The sequence below is a fragment of the Excalfactoria chinensis genome, chromosome 5 (assembly GCF_039878825.1).
Source record: "Excalfactoria chinensis isolate bCotChi1 chromosome 5, bCotChi1.hap2, whole genome shotgun sequence".
NCBI lineage: Eukaryota > Metazoa > Chordata > Aves > Galliformes > Phasianidae > Excalfactoria > Excalfactoria chinensis.
In genome coordinates, this window is record NC_092829.1 from 33,879,529 (window position 1) to 33,902,695 (window position 23,167).

General features: G+C 41.8%; 1 protein-coding gene across 2 annotated transcripts in view; it reads left to right on the plus strand.

The window, feature by feature from the left end:
- Positions 1 to 718: 718 nt before the first annotated feature.
- LOC140253496 (transmembrane protein 263-like) overlaps positions 719 to 23,167 on the plus strand; it is a 187,935-nt gene continuing 165,486 nt past the window's right edge. Inside the window, exons 1-2 of one of the 2 annotated variants that reach the window (XM_072339125.1) lie at positions 719 to 878; positions 13,945 to 14,035. In XM_072339125.1, coding sequence (XP_072195226.1) covers positions 873 to 878; positions 13,945 to 14,035 — 97 coding nt within the window. In that variant the 5' untranslated portion in view covers positions 719 to 872. Of the gene's footprint in view, positions 879 to 898; positions 1,045 to 13,944; positions 14,036 to 23,167 lie in introns of those variants that run through there. The other variant, XM_072339126.1, reaches the window with a different exon arrangement.

Genomic DNA, 23,167 nt, shown 5'->3' on the forward strand with positions numbered 1-23,167 from the left:
TGCTTTTCCTGTGTACTGAGAGCAGGCATGCTGAGGCTTTAAGCCATCCCTTTCTTCACCCCCCCCCCCCCACTTTTGGTTTCTAACTAAATAGGTTTCTTTGTACTGGAGAACAGCTAGGAAGATTTAGATGGTCAAGGGCATGTTATTTAGAGAAGGAACTGAAATGCTTCTCAGTAACTTGGAAAAAACAAAAGAGAGCTCTCCTTTGGGTTCAACCACTTGTCAAGTTGAAGTTATGCTGCGCATTAACTCAGTCTTCACTTGTGCAATTATGTGAAGTCAGATCGAATGAAACTCATCACCATTTGCTTAATGCTGTTTCCCAGTTCCAGAAGCCGTTGCTTCAAACCATCCTTTTTGCACCTTGTTTGGTTGTCGCTGATCGCATCAAACCGTTCGCTAGTAGAACCACCCCTGCATACAGATGCATGCCTGTGCCTGGTGATGGTCTTAAAGCAGCACACCTGTCGGCACAACCTGTGCGCTGTTAGCGCGGTGCAGCTGACAGCTAAGGAGCAAGGCTGGCTGCCCCACTCATGGTCTGCCCTTCCAGCTCTGCAGCACTAGATGAAGTGCTGCTGAACGTCTCAGGCTACCCCAACGTGGGCAGCTTTCCCTACGGTGTCGCGGCCGTAAGCACTCGCAGCGTACCACCCCGACCCCGCTAAGATGGCTGCCCCTGACCCCCGCGCTTCCTCTTCCGGCCGAGGTTGCCATGGCGCTGCCCCCCCTCGGCCCACCCTCAGCCGCCGCCGTGTGTGTTTACATCGGGCGGGAGGAGCCGGAGCGCTGGGGGAGAAGGGGACGCAGCCGGCGACGACGGCCGCCCGCCCTCCATCCCCTGAGGGCGGTGCGCGAGGAGACGCGGCATGAAGGTAAGGTGAGGCGGGGGGCGGCGGGCATCGGGCCGGCACCGTAACGCTGGGGCTCCTTGCGGCTCGGGGCTTCGCGTGTGGCTCTACTCTCTTGGGCCCTTCCGTAGGGCATGCGGAAAGGCATCCGTCCTGGTTAGCTTGCCGTGCAACCCCTGGTAGGGATGAGGTCGGTCGTCTTGTTTTGAACTTGGTGTCCGGGTGGAGGTGGATGCTGGGATGGGGTTATTAAAGTTGTAATGCAATAGGTCTCGATGGAAAGGTTGTCTTTGCAGTTGTTGTGCTGGGATCGAAGAGTCAGACAGTGGATTGCATTGCAAAAATGACTTAAGGTTGTGCCAAGGTGTTTCATTCTATTGTGCTGGATCTCTTTTGTTTATAAGTATATATCCTTATGAACTGCTCCCCTCCATCAATCACTCTGAAATATGTGGCACAGTGGGTGCTCCCTGTCTCCTCGGTTTGTCTAGCAGTGAAAATCTTATCCATCCTTTGCATTGTAAGCTCTTGGAGGCAGAAACTGTATGTGCCTATGGCCTGCACCTGTCATGATAGGGAATCCTGACTCAGGCCTTTCTGCAAGCCTGAAAGCTGACTGTGAGATGGAAGTTTATGAACACTTTGAGTCCTGGGCTATGTGACTTCACTCAGGTTAAGTATCCTCTGCACAGGTATGAGGGACTCCAGCTCTGAGTGTGCAGCTCATGAGTGGAGGAAGAAAGGCAGTTTCCAAGCATATGGAGAAAAGTGTATATGAGTCACAGAATTGCAAGGAAGGAACCTCAAGAGATCAAGTCCAACCCCTTTGCTGAAGCAGGTTCAATAGTTTATATAGGTAGGCGTCCAGATGGGTATTGAATATCTCTGTAGAAGGAGATGCCATAACCTCTCTTGTCAGCCTTTTCCAGTGCTCCATCACCCTTACTGTAAAGAAGTTATTCCTGCTATTCAATGTCAGTTTTTTATTTTGCTTAACAGCCAAGGGTGTTGATTTTTCTTCAGTTTGATTGCTTGTTCTTATAGAGTGGGATAACAAAAATATGTATGAAGAAGGTATTTGCAAACAGCCTTATGGCCTTGGGTAAGCTCTTGTCTTGTGCTGCACAACAGAAATGTTTGCATGTTGGCTGAGTAGTACATCCAGCTTGAGGCCAAAATAGGGAAAAGACTTATTTCAGCTTCTGTGTTACTGCATTCGGGGTAAACTGCTGATTATTCTTGCTAAGCCCCTTATTTCTGCTGAATTCCTCTTTTGCCTTGACCAGAGCAGGAAAGCTTATGGCTGTTTTGAATGGCCTCACGGAAAATAGGGCAATATGTGAGTGGAGTCATGTTGTGGTAGAAAGGAATTTGTGTGTGTTTGGAGGGAGAGTTTAACTTCTTTTTTTCCCCCCCTTTTATCAACTGTGAACATCTCAGTGTAAGAAGCTCCATAGTTTAAGTAACTTACTTCAGTATGTATTGCTTTCCATGTGTACCACCCTCTGCTGTGGTTTTTGCCTGAGTTTCTTCGATGTAAGATGCATAATTTAAAGTCTTAAGATGGGTTGTGTGTGGTGGAAATAATTGTTTTTAATAAGCAACTGAAATGCATCAACATATTTGTGCCTAGTTTTATGAGCTCATAAAAGTGGGGAAGAAACTGGGGAGGAGGAGAGTTCTATGTGGCATAGGAATTGGATCTGAACCTTTTTCATGGACCTGCTCACAAATCATTTGGTCTGGCTTTAAAACAAATCAATGTAAAAATTTTTAGCTGGTTGATTAGTGCAGGAAAATGATATTTAAGAGTCAAGCCTTTTGAAAAGTTAGCTTTCCTGTTCCTTCCCTAATTGCTGCTATGCCTTGGGAAGTAGATCTGAAGTTGTGTGCTTCTTATCAGCATTTGTTTTGAGTCTTTTTTTTTGTTGTTGTTGCTGAGAATGCAGGGCTGTCAGAGTAAAACAAGCTGATACTGGCTTGTATAAGGATGGTCTGTCTGGTTGGAGGAGTGGGAAAGTGGCTGAGGAGAAGTGGTAACATGAGGAGAGTTCTGCTGTGTGAGTAATCCTTCCAGGGTCTGTAACTAATGTCTGATGGTTGCTGGGGAAACTGAAGGTTGTGCTTTATTTTTAAGCCGATCAAATAAAATAAGTAATCAAATAAAAAGGTACAGGGAAGTCAACATGGCAAATTGGTTGTTTAAAGCCTGAAGTGCTGAAGCTGGAAGGGATTCAGGATCATCTTGGTGCTCGCTTTGCTTCTGTTCTCATCTATTTCAGGCATTGGTGGGGTATCTATGGGGCCTTCCAGGTCACCCAAAATATAAAATTGGTTGAAACCTCCATTTCCTGAGCTATAAGACAGGAATGAGATGCAGTAGCTTGAGGGTGGACCAGTGCTATATGTTGGTGTACATATGTGATGTGTGAAGAGTATCAGAATTGTAGGTGTTGGAAGGAACCTCCAGAGATCACTGTGTCCAAGCCTCTTCCAAAGCAGGCTGTGCAGGTAGGTGTCCAGACAGGTCTTGAATATCACCACTGAAGGAGCCTACATGACCTCCTGGGCAGCCTGTTCCAGTGCTCTGTCACCCTTACTGTGAAGAAGTTCTGCATATTGGTGCGGAACTTCCTGTGTGCCACTTTATGGCTGTTTTACCCTTGTCCTGTCCTCAGACCACTGAAAAGAGGTTGGGCATATCCCTTTGTCTCCCACACTTAAGATATTTGATTGTTAAAAGATGACAGAGGGAGATCTTGTTCTCAAGACTGAAATATGTCAAAAGCAAATGATTTTCTACAAGGGAGGAAGATAACAATGGCAGAAAAATGCACTGGGCTGCATTAGGAGCCTAGATACCAAGCCTCTTAGGGTAGGAGGGTTGTTATGTTTATTGGGGTTGGGGATAACTGTGGGGAGAGGACTTAGCCCTTGCCCATTGTCTTGTCAGCCACCTGTTACCATACCACAGTGAGTTTCTAGTATTGTCCTGCTGAGCTAAACTCTGTATTTCTCAGGTTTTGTCAGAATTGAAGGATGTGCTTGTCTCCTAGCTAACAACCTCTTTGTACCTCATCTTGAGCAGGTGAATGAATTAGGGCATTAGAGTCATCCCTGGTGGCTGCCTATTGCAGCAGCTGCTGCATCAGCTGCTTCTACCAATGCTGCTCCTGTCGTTGCTCTAACTTAAATGCACTCAGAGGAACAAAAGGCATTGAGTATTGAAATTCTTCTTTGGGAAGGCAGGCTCAAAGAGGTGATTTCTGTTGAAGTAGCTGCTCCCCTTTTCATTGTATTCAGGTGATTCTGAGAAGTATAAGGAGAGACAATGGTGCTTGTGTTCATGTTTAAGTTACAAATTGGAATGAGTGTGTTGTGTGAAAATGTTTCCACTTTGAGAAACTTTTATAGCTACAGTTAAGAAAACAAACAGGAACTTGCTGCCTGTGGTTCTGTTTTTCTAACTGCTTTTGATACCTGATGCTGGCAGGTGAATACTGGAGATCTAACGTGAGGCAGGCATTTTGAAGATGAGGTCCAATCAAAGGTTCAGGAAAACCAAAGTAAATATTTCTCTTGCTTGCAGTTTCAAACAGTTTGGTTCCTGAAGGCTGTCGTGGATTGTCCTGTCAAAGCTCGATGCATGTATAACTTTGGGTCTGTAATCCTGCCTAGCAGGGCTCATGACAGCTGAAATGAAAAGCACTTTGGGAAGGAACAGCTCATAAAAGAGAGAGCAGACGAGGTATTACTTGCTGTGGAGTGTGTTGTCATCTTTTTGTTTTCCCAGCACGTAGTCCTAAATTTTTTCATATAGGAAGTGGGAGGAAGGTGAATGTAACTAATAGAAAAAGGGTCCATAGACTGTATGAATACTATTTATATCTAACTTAAATATTCCCCTATGATGGGCACCTCTGGTAAGCGCACGACCTCATGAACTTTGTAGTCATTTTCATTTCCCAGTGTTTTAGCTGAATTTCAGAGGGACAGGAAGAGGTTTCATGCCTTCAGTGTTCTGGACAAGGTATGTGCTAGCAGAGGTGGAGCTCTTTAAGCAGTTCCTTTTGTGACTGAAGTCGTGAAAGTGGCTCATGCCTGTGTTAGCAGACTTTGTGATCTTACCACTTGTGTGCTGCTGATGAAGTTCTAGTGCAATTCCTGTGCCTCCTTTCTATGTAGATATCAAGGAAAAATCTGTGCACCTTGGAGATCTACAGAATCTACAGGCAACTGTCAACAGAATAAATTTTTTCTTAGAGTCAACAGGTGCAATGTCTGCAGTTGCTACGATCAAGTGTTTTCTCTATCTGACAGCTGTTTTGTTACTGGGTGAAGCAACTCTAGCTGTAATGCTGTATGCAGCAACTTGTGGTCTTATTTACACTTCTTGCAGTTAATTTAGAAGCAAATGAGAGAGGTTTCTATGATGCCTGAAACAAAAGGGGCATTATTGCTAGCAGTGAATCTGACTGAGTTGATGCATGCTGGTTAGGTGTCAAACTGGAGAGCACAGGGCTAGCAGGTGTAGTGCTTGTCCTGTATGTTAAGTAAATAATTTGAGATGCTATGCCTTTAGAACACTATGACAATAAACACACAGAACAGCAAGCAACACTCTGAGATTATAGATCTGAAATGAGAACTCCTTTGTGAGGAAGAAAATAGACTTTACTACCTAGTCACCAACAGAAGCATCAGGATAGTGATGTGCAGCTTATTACAATCTCCTTGCTAATTTTTGTCTATATTAAAAGAAGTTTTGAAGAAGTCAGTGCCTGTTTCAGGCTCTTCCGTGGGAAGCTCTGACTATTGGGAGTGCTCATGTTCGTCTGGTTGGATACATGCTTATATACTTTGTATCTTGTTTTGTTACAGAAGCCATTGCTTTCTAGCTGTGAAAGCCCTTGGAGAAACTGGTTGGTTCAGCTCATTAAAGCTAGAGCAGTAGTTGTGCACTGTTAGAGAAATGCATGCAGGTAATGTAATTCAAGTTGGCCATATGAAACCACTGTTAAGAAACACTGCTTAGTGCAGCTCTCTGTGAGCTTTATAAAATACTGTATGTGAAAGCCTCACCTTACTGAGGACAACAGCAGGGGGAAAAAAGTGGTGTTGGCAGTGTGCTTAAGACAGTATTAATGAACTCTGCAGTTGGCCTGATTTATTAAACAGAGGACTTCTCATCTGCATTTCAGACAAATTTCTCACACGGTCTCTAGCTATAGAGATACTTGCATGTCTTATCAGGAAAATAGAAAATATTCCTTCTGTAGTGTGTGCTGTCCAGTTTCTTCAGTCAGTAACATTGCCATTAATCACTAAGTCTGCCTGCCAAGAAATAATGCATGGAAAATATACTGCTTTTGCTATTTGAAGAAGTTGTGGGTCATAACATCTCATTAGCGTTTTCTTTTGATGGTAGGAGTATTTCTTCCTTTTTTCCTATGATATTACCTATTATTATTATATATTATTGTCAGAGCATGACCAGTTGTTGTTAGAGGTTAATTGATGTTTTAATATATTGTTTATTTAATTGCTTTCAGATTTGTGTGCAGTGCTGTGGGATCATGCCTTGGTTCAGTATCATTCCATATCTGTGCTCTGTTTTGGAGTCTGTCAGGTGTTGCCTTAGTGACTTTTCTGTAGGTACTGGACTGTCTCCAACTTCAATGATTGTTAATGTTTGAATTATGCTGTGCAGTCATACTTTGCCTTCATGGAACTTATTTTTTTTCCAAGCGAGTGCAATTCTGTGCAGCCAGTTTTTCAGTATAAAAAGAAAAAAGGCATTTCGGATGAGGAATACTCTTCCTTGTGGAGACAGCAGTTCAAACTGAAATTGATAGCAAAGTATGGAGCCTTTTTTTCTGGGTAATTTTTCAGCTCTTATGTTGCAGCAGTATATTACCTCTTGGTGATTACACTGTTGAACCAGATCCAAGTGAGACGTGCTCTTTGGGTCAGGTCAGTACGTGATCAGAAGTGAGGTGTTATGGTTTTGTTTGCTTATTTTTCAGAAATGCTTTCTGTGCTAACGCTAATTTAGTTACTAAACTCAAATGGAAAAGATTTGTCAGTCAAAATGAGACTCAATAAAATTGCTAGCTCAGAAGTGCAGAACTGTCAGAACAACTGCTGACTGTATTGACTTTTTGCTGTGTGAGGGTAAGAAGTACAAAGCAGACTGTTTACTATCTTGCTGAATGGCAAATAGACTGTGGCGTTGCTTTGTTGAGAACTTATTTATGCCAAGTATATCCTAATTGGGATTACTCGCAGTGTGAAGTTGTTTTATTACTGTAGAAATAGGATTTGACTCTTCTGCTGAGAACAACAGAACTTGAGCTTGATTTGGGGTTAGCTGCACATAAACTCAGTCTTGCTGCCTCCTTCCTCTGCAGGCATGTTCTGCCCCATTGTTAAGACAAAATTAAGTGTTGTTGAAATCACAGCCTTCCTAATGTGTTTGCCCAAGTACAGAGAAGAACAAGTAATCGAAGCAACTTTTCCAGTACGTTCTCAGTGTACTGTGAACAAAGTGCTATAATTTTACGCTGCTGTCATCCTCAGCATTTCTATTTCTGTACTTTCCTTTAATGTTCTAGGGGATTTATAACTGCAACTCAAATTCCCCTTGGGCTGAAATCTAGCACGGAAGCTCTCATTATGAGCTAACCTTGTTTTGCAGAATTAAAAGCAAAGCATCCATCAAGAGGCTCTCTTCAACCTGCAGGAAAGTGGAAAGAACTGTTTATGGTTGCAGATCAATTTTTCCTCTTCTCTACAGGAGAAGTGCAGCCAACTTTGGAAACCCCTGAGATGTGGGTGTGCAGTTAAGTGACGACTGATTCACCGGAGCTTTTCAGTGGCATTTAGAGAAATTTAAATGGAAGTCTTAATTCTACAACGTACTGAAAGTTTATTGCTGAAATAAAACCTGCAGCTGCAGCAAACACCTGTCTCCAGAAGGTGCAGCAACAGTGCTGCCAGCTTGTTTCTGCAGTTGGAGAGCAGCTCCCAGCACTGGCATTCAGGCCGATAGTTGGTAGTATTGGGTAGTTCTGTGCCTTAGCTGATGTTAGATTCCTGTAGACAATTAGCTCCTGGGAAAAGAGGCTTTGTGTTGATCTATCTATACGGAGTCTACTTGCTGAAAATTCTTTAAGAGCAAAGAAAAGTCTTATTTCCTTAGGAAGACAAAAAGCCTCAGTTTCTGTAGAAGGAGAAAGGATGTTCCTTCCATTCTAAACCAGGAGTAGTACGCTTCCAAGTGTGAAAGATGGGATAACTTAATTTGATTAAACATGAAATTTCATCGGTAAGTTCTCTGGAGCTTCATTACAGTGGTTGAATAGAGGAGAGACCCCAAATTAACACCAGCTTTAATGATGTAATTGTAGGAAAGACAAATGAAATGTAGCTGCTGTTACTGGGTCTGAAGAATCTTTTGTCATTGGCCTAACCATAGCATGTCCCATTTCCTTCCTGTTTGGAGGAAACAAACCTGGGATGAGAAAAACTGCTGGACACTTTTTGTGCTTTTAGGAATGGGGAAAGTATGTGATGCACCAGAAACCAATTATATTTAGTCTTGTGGACATGAAATAAGCATTCTTTAAATGTAGGAAAGAAAAGGTCAATGCTTTCACTAAGGTTCTTTGAAACTGCTGTAGTAGATTCCCAAAGCTCTTTGCAAACTCTCCTGTGGTTAGGGGTGACTTCACTTGTTTCTTCCCACAGATCCATCTAGTTTTGTAACACTCTAGGGACGCATCTGTCCTTCATAGTTATCAGCTGAGATACATTTTGTGCTACCTCTTTAAAAAAATAAAAAAAGACAAAGTAAAATGGTGTTGGACCAGTGCTCAGTGGAGTAACGGAGCCTTCATTTCTATTAATTTCCTTCTGTTAACTTGCTTTATTGAATGGTGTTTATGTAGAATACCAGATCTGAACATTGGTGCTGGGCAGGACAGAGGATGTGTGATGATACAGGCCAGCAGCTGTAGGTTTGTGTGGGATGAAGCAGGAGGTGTGACCTCATGGGTCGCTATTGGGAGGCTTTGCTAGGAGGAAGGCAGGTTTGAGCAGGGAAAGAAGTGAAACTCTAATCTTAAGGGTGGAGCAGGGAAAAATTTGAAGATGAACGTTGGAAAGGAGAAATGGTTGTGAAGTGTTCGGGAACAAGAATAGAAATGTAAAATCTAGGTCAGGAAGTGTGCACTCTTTTTTTCCCACTCGGAGAAATTAGTAGCTGGAATTTGGCCAGGAGGCCAGAGTAATTTTTAAAGGCTGGTCTAAGAACTGAAATACACCACTGCTGGTGCAGCCATGGCTTTGGGCTTTAAATTCCCCTAGTTTCAGCTCTGTGGTGGGGAAGTGATTTCTAAGAGACTTCTCTATAATGGAGAGAAGTATGAGAGTATTCATGCGTGTTGCCCAGTGGGCTTTTACTTTCCTTTTTTTTTTTTTTTTTTTTTTTTTTTTTTTTTTTTTTTTTGGCCTTTTTTGTGTGACTTATCTAGGGAAAAAGAGTGTTTCTAGGAATAGAGTATGAATGATAAGCAGGGCCAGAACTGTAAGGTATGTGCCTCTTTGTTTGGGAACAGCAGTGAAGCTGTTTTCTAACTAGTCATAAACTGAAGGGAACTTGAAATATTTGCCCCAAATTGCATGACATTTCAGTAATAAAGTGAATTTTTACTTATATTTCCCTCCCTACCCCCTTGCTGTTGGCCTTGTTTTTTTGTTTTTTTCTTGGTTATTCATTGAGCCTAATCATGGCTCAGTGAACAATGAGTAAAAAGCCTGCAGTTTAAGATTATGCATAGTAACTAGTGCAGACTAGAGAAGCAGAGTCTAAAAGGCCTGAATGTGTTTGCAGAGGGAACTGGGATTTTCAGTTACTTCAGGATTGTTTGTAGGGACTTGCTAGAAAGCTGAACAATTCCCATGACTTATGTGTTTGGGTATTTACAATGACAGTCTTGTGCCACTGTTGACTTAGATGCAAAATGGGCCAATCATGGTTGCCTAGTGTTGGTAGTGCTCCTGTTGTTTCTTTTTATTTCTTTATAATCTGCAGAGAATTAGATGGGATAGGCTGTTTGTGTGACTGACTGCTGAAATCATATATTGATATGGTTGTCCATTTCAGTGTCATCAAGATAACTCAATGCCTTGTGGATGTCCCTCACTGAGTGGGGACATTCTTTCTGTCATTGCAGCATTTGTAAAAATATAGTCTTTAAATATACTGAAAATCCTGGCATAACACTAAGTCCTGAATTATATTTGAGTGTTGTGTCCCAGGGAAAAGTGTGAGGTGCTGATAAGTGATTACAGTCCCTTTCATGGCACTTATTTAATTCAATACTGGCAGTCCTCTCGATCCATAAATACACAGCCTCCCGTGAAACACAATGTGAGACAGCAAAATGCAGTTCTTTTCAATTGTATGTTCCTAGGCTCTGTGCCATAACCTATTCCTATAATAGCACATGTTTAAATCAGTGCTTCTTCAGTGCCTCTAGTGAGGAATTGAACCACTTTCTCAATTTAAAAGACTATACAAGCCTATATAATGAAAAGAATATTGTGCAGTTAACAACCTACCGGTGTTTCTGAACTGTTGATGCATCTTCCTGCTTCTTAAATGCTTCTGGAATAGAATAGTTCAGTTGGAAGGGACCTACAAAGATCATCAAGTCCAAAAGCCTGACCTCTTCAGGCTAGCCAAAAGGTAAAGCACATTATTAAAGGCATTATCCGGTTGGAGGAAGCATTGGTGTGAAAGCAATGTCTGCGTGTGCATTACTTCTGCTGTAGCTAGAGCTTAAAATGATTATTACAGAATTGCTGTACATTGCACGGCTGCTCATCTGTAAGCCATTAACTTATACAGTTGTATGTATCCCACTCCATTATTCATCTGTCAAGGATCCTTAAGAATGGAAAAAAAATAAACCTCACTGATGCCTGATTCTGGAAATAATCATATAAAATACAAAAAAAGTGGAGACAACCATTTTACCCATAACTTAGTTATAAATGTTGTTATAAGAGTTTCCTGGAATTTTTGTTTGCTGTATACTACCATGCTCCCAGGACTATGAACATCTTGTGCTAAATGTTGATGATTATATTGCCAAGCTTGCAGCAGACCTGGTGAGCTGAACTCAGTTGATATAACTAAAAAGGCAGTAGACATTAATCTAATATACGAAGCCAATGTAAAGAGTTTCTATCTTGTGAATAGTATCTATCAATTTTTGAGCCTTAAGTATTACTTCCAGATATGGATACTAGAACTTAGCATCTCATCTGTTGTTAACTGTTTCACATTTTAATTACTTAGTGAAATTCAGTACTGGCACTCTGCACACTTATTCTGTGCTCTCAGTGATTAAAGTGATATACTGAAGTTTGATAAACACAGATGTTTGAGACTGCATCTCCTAGAGCTCCTTACTTAGGGTAATTAGTGGCGAGATACAAATGTGATAAAATATCACTGAATAATTTGGCTTATACCATAGAATACATTTCCAACTTCATTTTAGGAAGAGATTTCAGTGTTCCTTTAAGGCAGCATTTTTATTTTTTGTTGTTATTTCTGATGTTAAATCTTGAAATATGGGAAGTAAATTAGTTTTTTTTTTTTTTTCAGTGTTTGGAACAATTATCAAAAATACGAAGTGCTCTGAAAACAGCTCAAATTACTGTGATTTCTCATTAAAAAGATTCACTTAATATATTCTTTCTCCCTGTTAAGAACATTCTATAAAAGTAGTAATCTTGGATCATGTACTTTTCATGCGTGGGACTGCAGTAGCAAGTGTTAAAGTTGTGAGTTGGAAGTGAGCGTTATCAAACAGCACCTCAGCCACAGACTTTGTAGGGATATGTTCTGGGCTCTGTCTTCTCCCATCTGAATCCACTGCTCAGGGCTAAAGCTGACCATCAAGCTAGAATAAAGTTTCAGGATTAGTGTTGCTGGTGTTAACAGCTGTACTGGAGAGCCATGTGGCTGGTGAATGCTAGTTAGATTGTGCTTAAGGAGGAAAACAAAATGTAGTACCATGGCTTGCTTCTAATAGCATTTTGCATCCTTGTAATGATGGAAATGGCAGCAGATATAAACCAAAGGGGCTTCACTGTCACTGGCTATTATCTTGTTAAATATTGAGCAGATTTGTCTAATGGTAGCCAAGTGAGACTACTGACCCTTCTGCAGTAATTAATCTGTAGTTGTCTGTGTTTTTCTTCAGTCCTGGGCAATCAATGTCTCATCAGGCAGCATACAATATTAGTATGGCCTTAAGCTTTGCCTTGTGTGCAGGGTTCTGTAATTGTGGGTTGTTTTGCTTTGTTTTCTTAAGTAATTTTTGTCTGGCAAACTGGAGAGCACAGGTAGAGGATTAGGAGACCTTGTAGACTGGAACTCTTACAGCTGTGGTTCAGAATGTTTGCAATGAAATACTGGTACCTTGTGTCCTACGTGTCTACACTTCTAAGATGAAAATACATCTTGTTTTAGTGTTCTAATGTAGTTCTCTTTTCCTATCTCCCTTGGTAGCATTAATGGATAGAAATGTATTGGAATATACTGCCTGTGGCTGATACAGAAACTTACTGAAGTGTATACTCTATTCAGTTTCCTACTCCTGTCTGGAATTTTCTTTGCGCATTATTAAGAAAGATAGATCACATTAGTCAGGTGAAGTGATGAGAGAGACCTTGTTGTCTACAATTGATTCTTCAGTTTGAGTTTTTGGATCAGGTTATTTCAGTCCAATTACTGCTTTCTTATTTGTGCTTTATGGTAAATACACTTTTTTTCTGCTTTCCACGATAACTACCGTAAGGAATAATGTAGTGTTTTAACCAGTGCATTGATTGGAGTGGTAAGACCAGTACAAAGCTGGATGCTCTTGGTATCAGGTGTTTTTAAATGCAGAGGAAATCCTCCTTCAAGCCTCAGGTAGAGCTTGTGCAGTCATGGATGGCTGATATCAAGGTTGCAACAGTGGCACATGCAGTAAGCTTGTATACTTGTGTATGTTGATATACATTTTCAGGTAGACTAAGAGGCTGTTTATGCTTTTGAAGAGCCTCAAAGCTTTGTTTCTAATGGGTTCTATGTTTCTGATTTCATTTGGATTGTATTAGTGTTTGAAAAGAATTTTTTTAAAAGAAACTCCTTAACTAACCCTACTGTTTACTCTGCTTGTACTTATAGGAGGAGTGGGAATGGGAGGACAGGACCTTGTTTGTTTTAATTTGATTCTGTGAAATAGAGCAATGATATTTTGATAGCTCCGTGGTGGATTCAGTGGTGTTAAATACAACTGAATGCTCTCAAAGTTGACGGATCTGATAAATCGGCTCATATCTGTACACAGGCAGCATTAAAGGCTCTTTCCAGGATCCTGAAGGCTGGGAAGAAGAATTGCAGGACTTTGGAGAGCAATCTGGTAGTTTTCCAATAGAGATTTGTGCTGCATGTGCAGATACAAATGTGACTGATAGGGGAAGACTGTGTAGTCAATAGACCTGGTTGGGTTAGGAAGCGATAAACAAGTTTGTTTTGTCTTTCTGTGAAAAATGAGGTGTCAGGGCCATTTGTGTAACTCGTGTTTATCTACTGCATTCAGCAGGGCACTGATGTTTAAGAACCTTGTCTTGGTGAGGTGTACATGAATCCTCTTAAATCAAAGATCCTATTTCTTTTCCAAATGATGGTGAATCCACTGCCACCCTTGGGAAAGGAGGATTTGAAATGATTCCATTATATGTGTTATAAATGAAAGGTGAAAATTTCTTAGGTTACCAGTTTGGTTTTGAACTCTCAGACCTTCATACTTGTTTAGTTGCTAGTTCTGCTAGCTCGAAGATTTTTTTTCTTTTTGCCCATCCTTTAAGTAATCAGATCACAGACAAATGTACCAGAAACATTCTTGGTGAGCTGAAGGGAGCCCCTCGTGTCCTTAACGTCTGGCATATTATCTAATCCAGAAATTAGTTTTGTGGTTCCTTTCTGAATGTTGTCCAACTCACCTCCTCTTGTTCTGTTCTGCAGGGACCTAGCATAGAAACACAGATGGTGGAAGATGAAACTGAGACGACAAATGAAGATCTGCCCCCTCATCTGCGGGAAGAACCTCCTGAAGGTACTGTAATGGCATTCGGTACAAGTTCTTTGCATTAAACTGAGGAAGTGATCAGGTCAAGGAAGTACTTTCATGATTTGACTTGAAGGCCTATTTTGCCTCTTATGTGCAAGGGATAAGGCTCTGCTGAGAGCTGAGCCAGCCTTCCACCCAGGGCTCTGGCCAGCCCCCAAGCCTACTTTTACATTTGAAGAGGGCTGTACCCACTGCAGTGCTGATGTTCTGCCTTCTCTTTAACAATGTCTTCTGATTAAAATTGTTCTACCTGATCATCCTGCATGTAGGGTTAGGAATAAAAAGCCTCCTGCATTGTTTGTGTTATCTTGAGCTATTGTTAGGGAAGACTTCCAAAGTGGTCAGCTGTGCAGCTTTCTGCTATTGATACTGACTGCAGCAGAGCCTTGCTTAAAGACAAGCATTTTAATTTTTGTTTCTTTCTGCCATCTCTCTTGGAAGCCAGTTTAGCCATCTGAGGAGGAGGCTGTGAGAGGCTGTCAGCCAGTAGGAGGCTCAGAAATGCCAGTTTTAATTAAGAATCTTGTTTAGTGACATGCTCTGGATGTATATGGGGAATGGATTTTTTTTTTTTTAAACTATGTTGCAAGTGTAGCATATATATATGTAACAAAATAGGTGTTACCTTATTTTGAATAGAAGCTTGTAACATTGCTGCAAGTAATGTTTTGAGCTTTGTTTCCAGTTCAGTGACTTTTGAAACACAACTGCTCATAATCATTCTGGACAGCTTAAACAACCCAGAGCGTGCTGAGGTTCTCATTAGCAGCTTACTGTTAAAATATCATGACATGTCCATGGGAACCATAAATGTGTTTTATATTTTTCTTTAAGAGCAGAATCTGTTCTTGATATAGCATTTGTACTGACAACCATTGTTAAAGAGCTTATGAACCAGATAGTTTTATGTGTCTGCTGCTTTCTCTTTGTGTTGAGTGTTCAGTTACAGTTTTGACATTAAGTTTGAATTTGTTGCCCTGTCATTTTGTATACTGTCTGGCAATTATGATGCAGAGAGAAGTTGCAGAGAACTGCATTTCACTTACATGGAGCCAGGAGTCGCATGTGGGAAAGCAATATTATCCTCTATATACATATATGCATGATTATAATCCTGATTTTGTTCTTTAATTAGTGCTAAGTCAGCATGTAATGACAGTGCATAGTTGAAGTCAGAATTCTGGTCATCAGCCTGAGCTGATGATTACATGAGCTTGGAGATCAAATTCTGAAATGGAAAGCATGGGTTATCTTGATGCATTGGTTCATCTTAGATTACTGAACTATGCTTTTGAATTGTGTAATCAGAAGGGGGTTTTATAAATGTGACTGTTTTGTGAAGCTATGTTTATGTCATTGAAAGCTCTTGCTTCTGCCTGCAGTTCTGCTTGTTTGAATATTGATTATGAAGTGTCAGTATTAATATTCCACGTGTGACTTGTTGGGTGGCCTGGGAAATGTGTGTGTCCTGGCCGTGCCTGCTTTGCTAGCGTGAGGAAGAGAACTGTAGTACTGGAATTGGCTTGCCTAGGCAGTGGGGCAGTAAATGCTGCGAGTTCTCTTAGAGTCTGAGATGGGAACTGTTTTGACTGACAGCAATGCCAGCACTAACAAAATGGGAAGGATACTGAGAGCACGACAGGAATAAAGATGTCTTGGGAGAAATTGCTCCTGAAAAATGACTATCAGGACTGTGCTGTAATGACAGCTAGAATTGGTGGTTCTGAATAGCAGGAATGTTGCTCAGAAGCTGCTATCTACCAGCAGGGCCCAACCAGAATTACTGTGGAGATTGTATAGTTGCACGAGTGATTGTAGATACCCCATGACAGAAACAGATCTCTGAAGTTTTCAGTATGAAATACCATAAAATACTATCTTTCTGTTGTTGCTCTTTGCTGCTTTCTGGTTTCTTCTGATAGTGTTCTCCTAGTGAAGTCAAATGCCTTGCAACAAGTAAGCCATGTTGCTGTCCCTGATGCCTGGGTTAGGGACTGTGCCTCTTGGTAATGAGCGTGTCAGGGATGTTGGGCTCTCCAGAGCCTGTGTCCTCTAGCGTGATTTGAGAAGGCTGCATCAGTCACTGGCTGCCAGCCGGTGCTGTTTGTATGTCCTTCTCCTGAAAGGGGGCAGTTAGGAACAAGGTGCTTTAGGAATATTGCAGTGAAATAACAGGCTTCTCTTCAGGGCTTGTCATATTTGTGAGCAGTACTGCAGTATGGCCTTGTTCAGATGGAGGGGAGATTTAATGAGCTCACCGTGCCTGTAGCTCTTGGATAAGCAGATGTATGGCACGGTGGTACAGCACACAATGCTTTCTGTGTGCTGGAGATGAGAGAGGTCTGCTGTGTGAAACAGAAATTGACATGGAAATCCCCGAAAGGTAACAGAGATCCAGTGGTGACCTAAATCCATTTAATCTACTGAGTTAACTGTTTACTCGGTTCTTCTGACAACATTAAAGATTTCAGCTGCGGGAGGCCCCTTGAGGGCCGCCGTGTGCCCCCGCGGCTTTTCGTCGCGTAGTGCGGATGCTGCGCGGCAGGAGCCGGGCCGACAGTACCCCGTCAGCGCGGTACGGCGCCGTGCGGCCGCGGGGGGGCGCTGCAGCACTACCCGAGCGTCGGGCGTTGGGACGGCCGCGGGGCTCCGGCGGTGAAACCCCGCACTCCGGGTGTTTGCCGGCGTCCGAGCGGAAGGGAGGAACGGTTTAAAGCTGTCAATTTCCTCCCGAAAGCTTCTTTGAGTGTGGCTTTCCGCATCTCCCGCAAAGCCCCAAAAAGCTTTTGATCCCTTAATGTGGTATTTTTACTTAAATTCACGATTCCTTTGCCCAACTCGTGTTTGCCTTTATTCCTTCTGTGCATGTGCGCACGTTTCCTTTCTCCCTACCCTTGATAGCCATGCCCTTTATGTGTTAAAAAGCATGTGTTGGGAGCTGCAGCAATTTGAGCAGTGAAGGGCAGCCATCTCTGGAGAGGATCTGGTCTGTTTTAAGTATCATGAAGCACTGTTGTCTTTGCAAGAGGTGGCACACGGATCTGATGTGGTATGTTTGAACACTGATCTGCTTTCAAGCACGTCACCTCAAACGTGTGCTGTTAAAGGGCAGTGTGGTCATTTTATTTTGTTGCCTGGGTACAGCAGCTCCTGGATGTATCTGTTGTTTCTTTTTCTGCTTGTCTCAGGGTTCTGTTGCTGACTGTTTAATACAGCATATTGTTAATTGCTACTACCACCTCACTTTTCTGTCCCTTTCCCATAAATTAACCAAGAAAGGCAATGGCGATGAAATCTTCCGATGATTAGAGTGTCTGTAATGCTATCCATTATGAGTAGCTAGCATTTCCTGTTAGATGAGCTGATCTCTCCTGTTTGATAACTTAGTGACCCTGACCATTCTCCTACTTCTTCACCCTATTGCCAGGTTGAGGGAGATGACCTTTCCTTTTATTCAGACTTGGTGAAGCCACACCTGGAGTACTGTGCTGGGTTCTGGGCTCACCACTGCATGGACACACCAGAGAGAGTCCAGTGAAAGGCCACAGGATGGAGCCAGGCTCTGTTCAGTGGTGCCTGGTTGCCAGAACAAGAGGCAGTGAGCGCAAACAGGAGCGCACAAGGGTTTGTCCAAACACTGGGATGTGCTTATGTGCTGTGTGGGTAACAGATCACTAGCATGGGCTGCCCAGAGAGGCTGTGAGGCCTCTTACTTGAAGGTCTTCAAAAGCTGCCTGGATGTGGCCCTGTTCTTAGTTTTCCTGCTTGAGGAGGGGTTGGACGTTGTGGTCCTAGAGGCTGCTGCCAACCTAAGCTTTTCCTCAGTTCTGTGGTCTTACACCCTGTGCATACTATCTCTGTGTATTAAAAGTCCTCCTGAAATCTGTGTACATGCTTTGTCTGTTACTCTAATTCTTAAGGGAAAAGTGGCTTTACTTTGTCAGACTGCAACTGTTACGCATTCCAGGAATGAACCCTTAGTACATCCTGGGGTATGGCTGTTCCTTTTGGCCCTGCACTGCTAATTAGCATCCGGTGTGCTAAACCTTAGCACAAGATTCTGCGGTCTGGTTGAAAAGCTGTCTTGCTGCTTAATGGCAGGAGGCCCCTCTTGGGAATGTACAGACCAGTTTGTTCTTCCATGGCCTTTATGCATTAAGCATTAAATTTTTATTGGCCAACCTGCTATGATCGGTCTGTCAGTAAGCATGAGTTGTCTGAACTGTCTGTGCTATACCTTCTGCAGACCCAGTAGAGATGTTCATTCTTTGTTGCTGATGGATCGAGCCTTGTGGAATAAAACTTTATTAAAAGCAGTGGGTCTTAGCAGCTCTGCTGTGTACAACAAACCTTGGGGAATTTACTTTCCAAATAACTGTGGTGTTCCTAATTCAGATTTTTACATTTGCTGTGAGTAAAGAGCGCACACAGTTCCTGTAAATCAGATGATTTACCCAATTTGAAACGTAGTATCTCGCGTGAGCCCTATAATCTGTCTCCATGGAGGCATATAGCCTTTTTTTCCCCCTGCTGTTCTGTATCTTCTGCAAGATAGAATTCTATTGTGTACTTCTGTGGGAAGCTTTAGGATTACTTATCCACAGTTTGGGAATCTCATTCAAGGAGTCAGGGGATTTAGTGGATCTCTCATTCAGGATTGCCTTTGAGTGCAAGCACATCATATTTTACCTGCATATATTAGTTGTGCAGATCTAGCTCCAAAAGTAGAGTTGCATTTTAATTTGGGTACCACTGCGCATTTGAAGTTTCTGAAACTAGCCTGAGTTTTATCCTCATACTGGACTGATGTTGGCAAGAAGATGCCAGTGGAAGCATGTCATCTGAGATGTGACATTCAGTTTGCATCCACACTGAACGAGTGTAATCCTATAAGCAGTTTGGTTTTCTCATGAATATTTTTCCCAGTAGTTAAAGTGTTGTTGACAGAGACACATCTCCGTCAGCGATGAAGTTTTATTGTCAGGCTGAGTCTTTGCCAGTAAGTGCCACACCAAGATGTAAATGCTGCAGACCTGAGCTGTGTCAAGTTTTCTATCTTTTTGTTCCAAGTAGTTTTGTGTGTTAGTTTCCAAACTGACTATGGCTAAATAAGTGCAAAGGAATCATGCTGGAAAATGGTGCAGTTATAGCCACTAAGTTTCCAGTCAGTCTTAAGCTCTGGGCTGAAAAATGTTACTTTCTTCTGGTATGAAGGAATTTCCTTAATGTTGCCTGTGGCACTTAATGTAAGCCACTACATACATACATATGTATGTGCTTACACAGTCTACCAGGCTAATATTGTCAAGAAATTCTCTGTAGGTATGCTATTTACTAAGCCTTGCTCTGCTTTCCCAAGTCAAATCGCTCTTGTTGCTGTGCTGCCTACTGAGGTCCAGCAGTGCAATCCTTCCACAGAGGAGCTCTTTAAGCGACCTGCTTTTCTTGTCTGATGGCCAGTTGGCAACACTCTCAGCCTGGATTCGCCTCTACTCCTGTGGTCATACAGCTAAAGCAATGGCTGGGAACTGGGACAACAGTGATCTATTCCTAGCTCTGCTGTTGACGTATTCCATGGTAGTAGCCAAATGGTTCAAGTCTTCCTTGAACCACGTTACTCCTTGTTGTATGGTACAGAATTGACTATTCGTATAGAGATGGTTGAAAAAGCAAATTGTAACTTTTTAAGCTTTTGGAGGTAGGAGATACTTGAGAGCTAATATAGAAAAATAGAATCACAATGTATAAATAATATAAAACTTGATATATAGACTTGTCAGGCTTTTTTTTTTTGAACCCATGAGAAGGTGATTGAGCGTGCCAGGTAACATCAGATAGAAAGACAGATCTCTTAAAGAGCAGAGAAAGAAATTAGCAGTGAGGCTGTCTGTTCTTTGTAGCTGGGACTTTATGTACCTGGCATGTCTTCTCATCTGTAAAAACATTTCCTGAGCTGCTTCTGTGAATGGCCTGAGGCTGGAGAGCAACGTTTCAGTATCATCTGTCTCTTCTTAAGGCACAGATTCAATGCAGCCATACTTTTCTGCTGGCCAAAAAAGTTCTTGTTTCTGCAAAAAGAAATGACCTGGTGTGTCAGCTCAGTTTTGTGCTCAAAGTCTACCTTAGTGTTCCTGATCGAATGGTAAAGCACTTTGACATCTATCCAGATTCTAATACTGTGTTTCTGTTTAATTTATTACTATTATTGCTTTAGTGAAAGCTGAGATTCTTCCTCGTTTGATTTCTCCAGTGGCTGTATAGGCTTCCTCATGCTTTATTTAATTTTGCTCTCTGAGGGAAATCAGTAGTCTGAAATTGGAAGAAAATACTGACCCAGCATGTACCCCATTTTTCCCCCTCTTTCACCCGCAGCCCTGCTATATTATTGCTAGTGTGTACCTGCTGCTGACAATGTGCATCTTCTGTTCAGCAGCTATATTACGTGGTCTCCTAGAAACAGCATGAAAGCTATTTAAATTGTTTTTATTCCACTTCTCCCTCTGCCCTATTCTTTCCTCTTCACTATCTTTATATGATATAATGAGATGTTGCTTTGACAGCTCAGCATCCCTTTTCTCCAGCCTCCTCCATGCCCTGCAAATCATTCTGTCACTAAGTGTTGTATGTGTGCACAGCATATGCCGTTAATGGCAGCATAAATAGCCTCCAAGTGCCTGGTGGATTCCAGAAGAAAGGTTCTTGTAGCTTAAGTGTGGGGAAACCTCTTATCACTGGATCTTGTTAATACAGTAATGTTGGGAAGCGAGTCAATAACCATCTGTTTTTCCCTGAGGGTGTTTGCACATAGGATGGGGCAACGATAGTTTTACCACTTGCCTTGGCACACTAACTGTAAGTAATGTGCATCACACAAATGTTAAGACATCTCTGGGTGAAGGGCCAATGGGAAGCTTCTGCTAGAAGATAAATCTGTATCTATTACTAGAGAATGTATTTTATCCTGGTAATAGGGTTTTGAATTGCAAGAGTGTCAGAATTCTGTTTTGTGAGTGGAAGTGGCATACCTTATCGCCTTGCTGAAGCGACAGATGTTTCTTACCATTTATGTAATAATTAGAGGAAGTCTCAAACGCAGGAGAATATTTATTTCTACAACACATTACTCATTTTGATGTGGATCTCAGCCACTTGTTTTTTAAACAAATATTTTGGACCTGTAGCTATCGGTCAAGTTCTAAAGCTGAAAAAAGAAAGTGGCTTATATTTATTTCTAATGGGCTGAAAAAAAAAGAGGCAGGTGAATCTCACAGCTACAGTCTGAGGCACTAAATAAGAATGCAGTGCCATAAATCCAGGTCAGAAACGAAATTGAGTTGGTATATCAGTGTGTTAACAATGATGGTATCTTGAACTGCTAAACTATCAGTGTTATAGCAGGCGATTAAATCATAAGGCTGGTACATGAGGCTGTTAATTCTGCCTCAAAATGGAGTGAAATGCCCACTTAACATTTTGTAAGCATCTGTACTCTCAGCCTGGCTGCTTGTCTTGATATTGGCTGTTTGCAAACGAACTGAAGCACTGCTCTACCTGCCAGTGTGACTGTGTGGTTAGCCTGGCCTCTCCAGGACTGGCTGCTCTGGATCACAAAGCCACCCTTATTCTGGAGGGGAGGGCTTCTTTTCAAAGCTGTTCATGAACTTAAGGATGAGCTGTAAAACTGAGGGCTTGATGTCCTTGCCCTCTCAGGTAGTGCTCTTTCAATAAATAACATTCTTCCCCTGCTACTTAAGCATCAGGTAGAGCTATGGAGTAATTTTTATTGGGAACAGTCTTGTTTGAGTGTGTCTTAGTTGTAATTTTCTGATCACAGTGAAGACAAAGGCACTTTATTAATGTGGAGGATTCTCAAGCAGTTGTACTACTTTCCCATCTCACAGGAGACCTGTCCCCTTTCTATCCAGCTAGCACATTGTCTAGTTGGGAAGAGTTCAGCTAAGACTGTATTGTATTCTGTCTTATTCTGCCCTCCCTGTACAACTAACACACTGGTTTTCAGTTTTAGCTCAAGGTATGAAACATTCAGCAGAATGTACCTGTTGCAAGACTTTTAGGTGACTTTGTATTTTTTGGGTTATATTAGTTAAAATACATATATATACCTTTTTTTCCTAGGTCATCTCCAGAAGGAAATAATGTGCGTTTTCTTCTCATAAAATATTAAATCAAGCTTGCAGGTAATGGCAAAAACTTGGCCTTGATGGTTCTGTGACTTGTGAGAGAATCTTAGGATCTGAGTTTTTTGAAAGAATGTCTTGGAAGCTTTGTGAAGTAGAGACAATAGATGAATAGACAGGAATTAGTAAAAAAAAGCCATGAAAGAAACCCAACTTATTTTCCAGCACAGAGATCTCACCTTTGGAACAAGTCTTTGGGGGCTTTCAAGAAGCAGGCAGGAGATGAAGAGACCAAAGTGTGTAGCTGTATATGCCATTTACCAAAATACCTATTCATCCCTGCATCAGTATATAAATAAGTAACTGATAATGTAGATGAGTTCTGCTGCTTTCACACTTCTGGAACTTACCCTTTGTTGTGAAGGTGATAGCTCTATGCAGAATTTTGAAGCCCAAGACCATTTTTTGTACCCTATGTAAGTTGCTGATGTTTCTTTCCTTTCCCCTGCCCTAACTTTTCCAGAGACATGAGGAGGGGAAGGCAGGTATTCAAGGCTGTAATGATTTTTCTTTATTAGCTTTCCCCTCCACCCTCCTTTAAAAATTCCTCAGTTTCTTAAGCACTGGAATAATTTTAAGTAGTTATGTGAAGCAATCATCTTTGGTTAAGTCAAATTTGTAAGTGTTCAGTTCTGGGAAGTGGTGGTATGCAGTGCCCTGTACCTCTTATGTGTCTCTCCAAAACCTAATGAACAAGACCCTGAGATTTAATACAGTGTTACTACAACACTGTAAACTTAGGCCTCTGGGAAACGCAGATGGAGTCAGTAAGTTTGAGTGTGGACTGTGTGCATATGTATACACACGTGTGTAACTTGAAAATAGTGTTTCTGTTATTGCAGTGTTATGTTCCTAGCATGTGGGGACTGTTTTCCTTTTTGCTTAAAATATTTGATGGATTTAATCAGTGAAGTGCTTC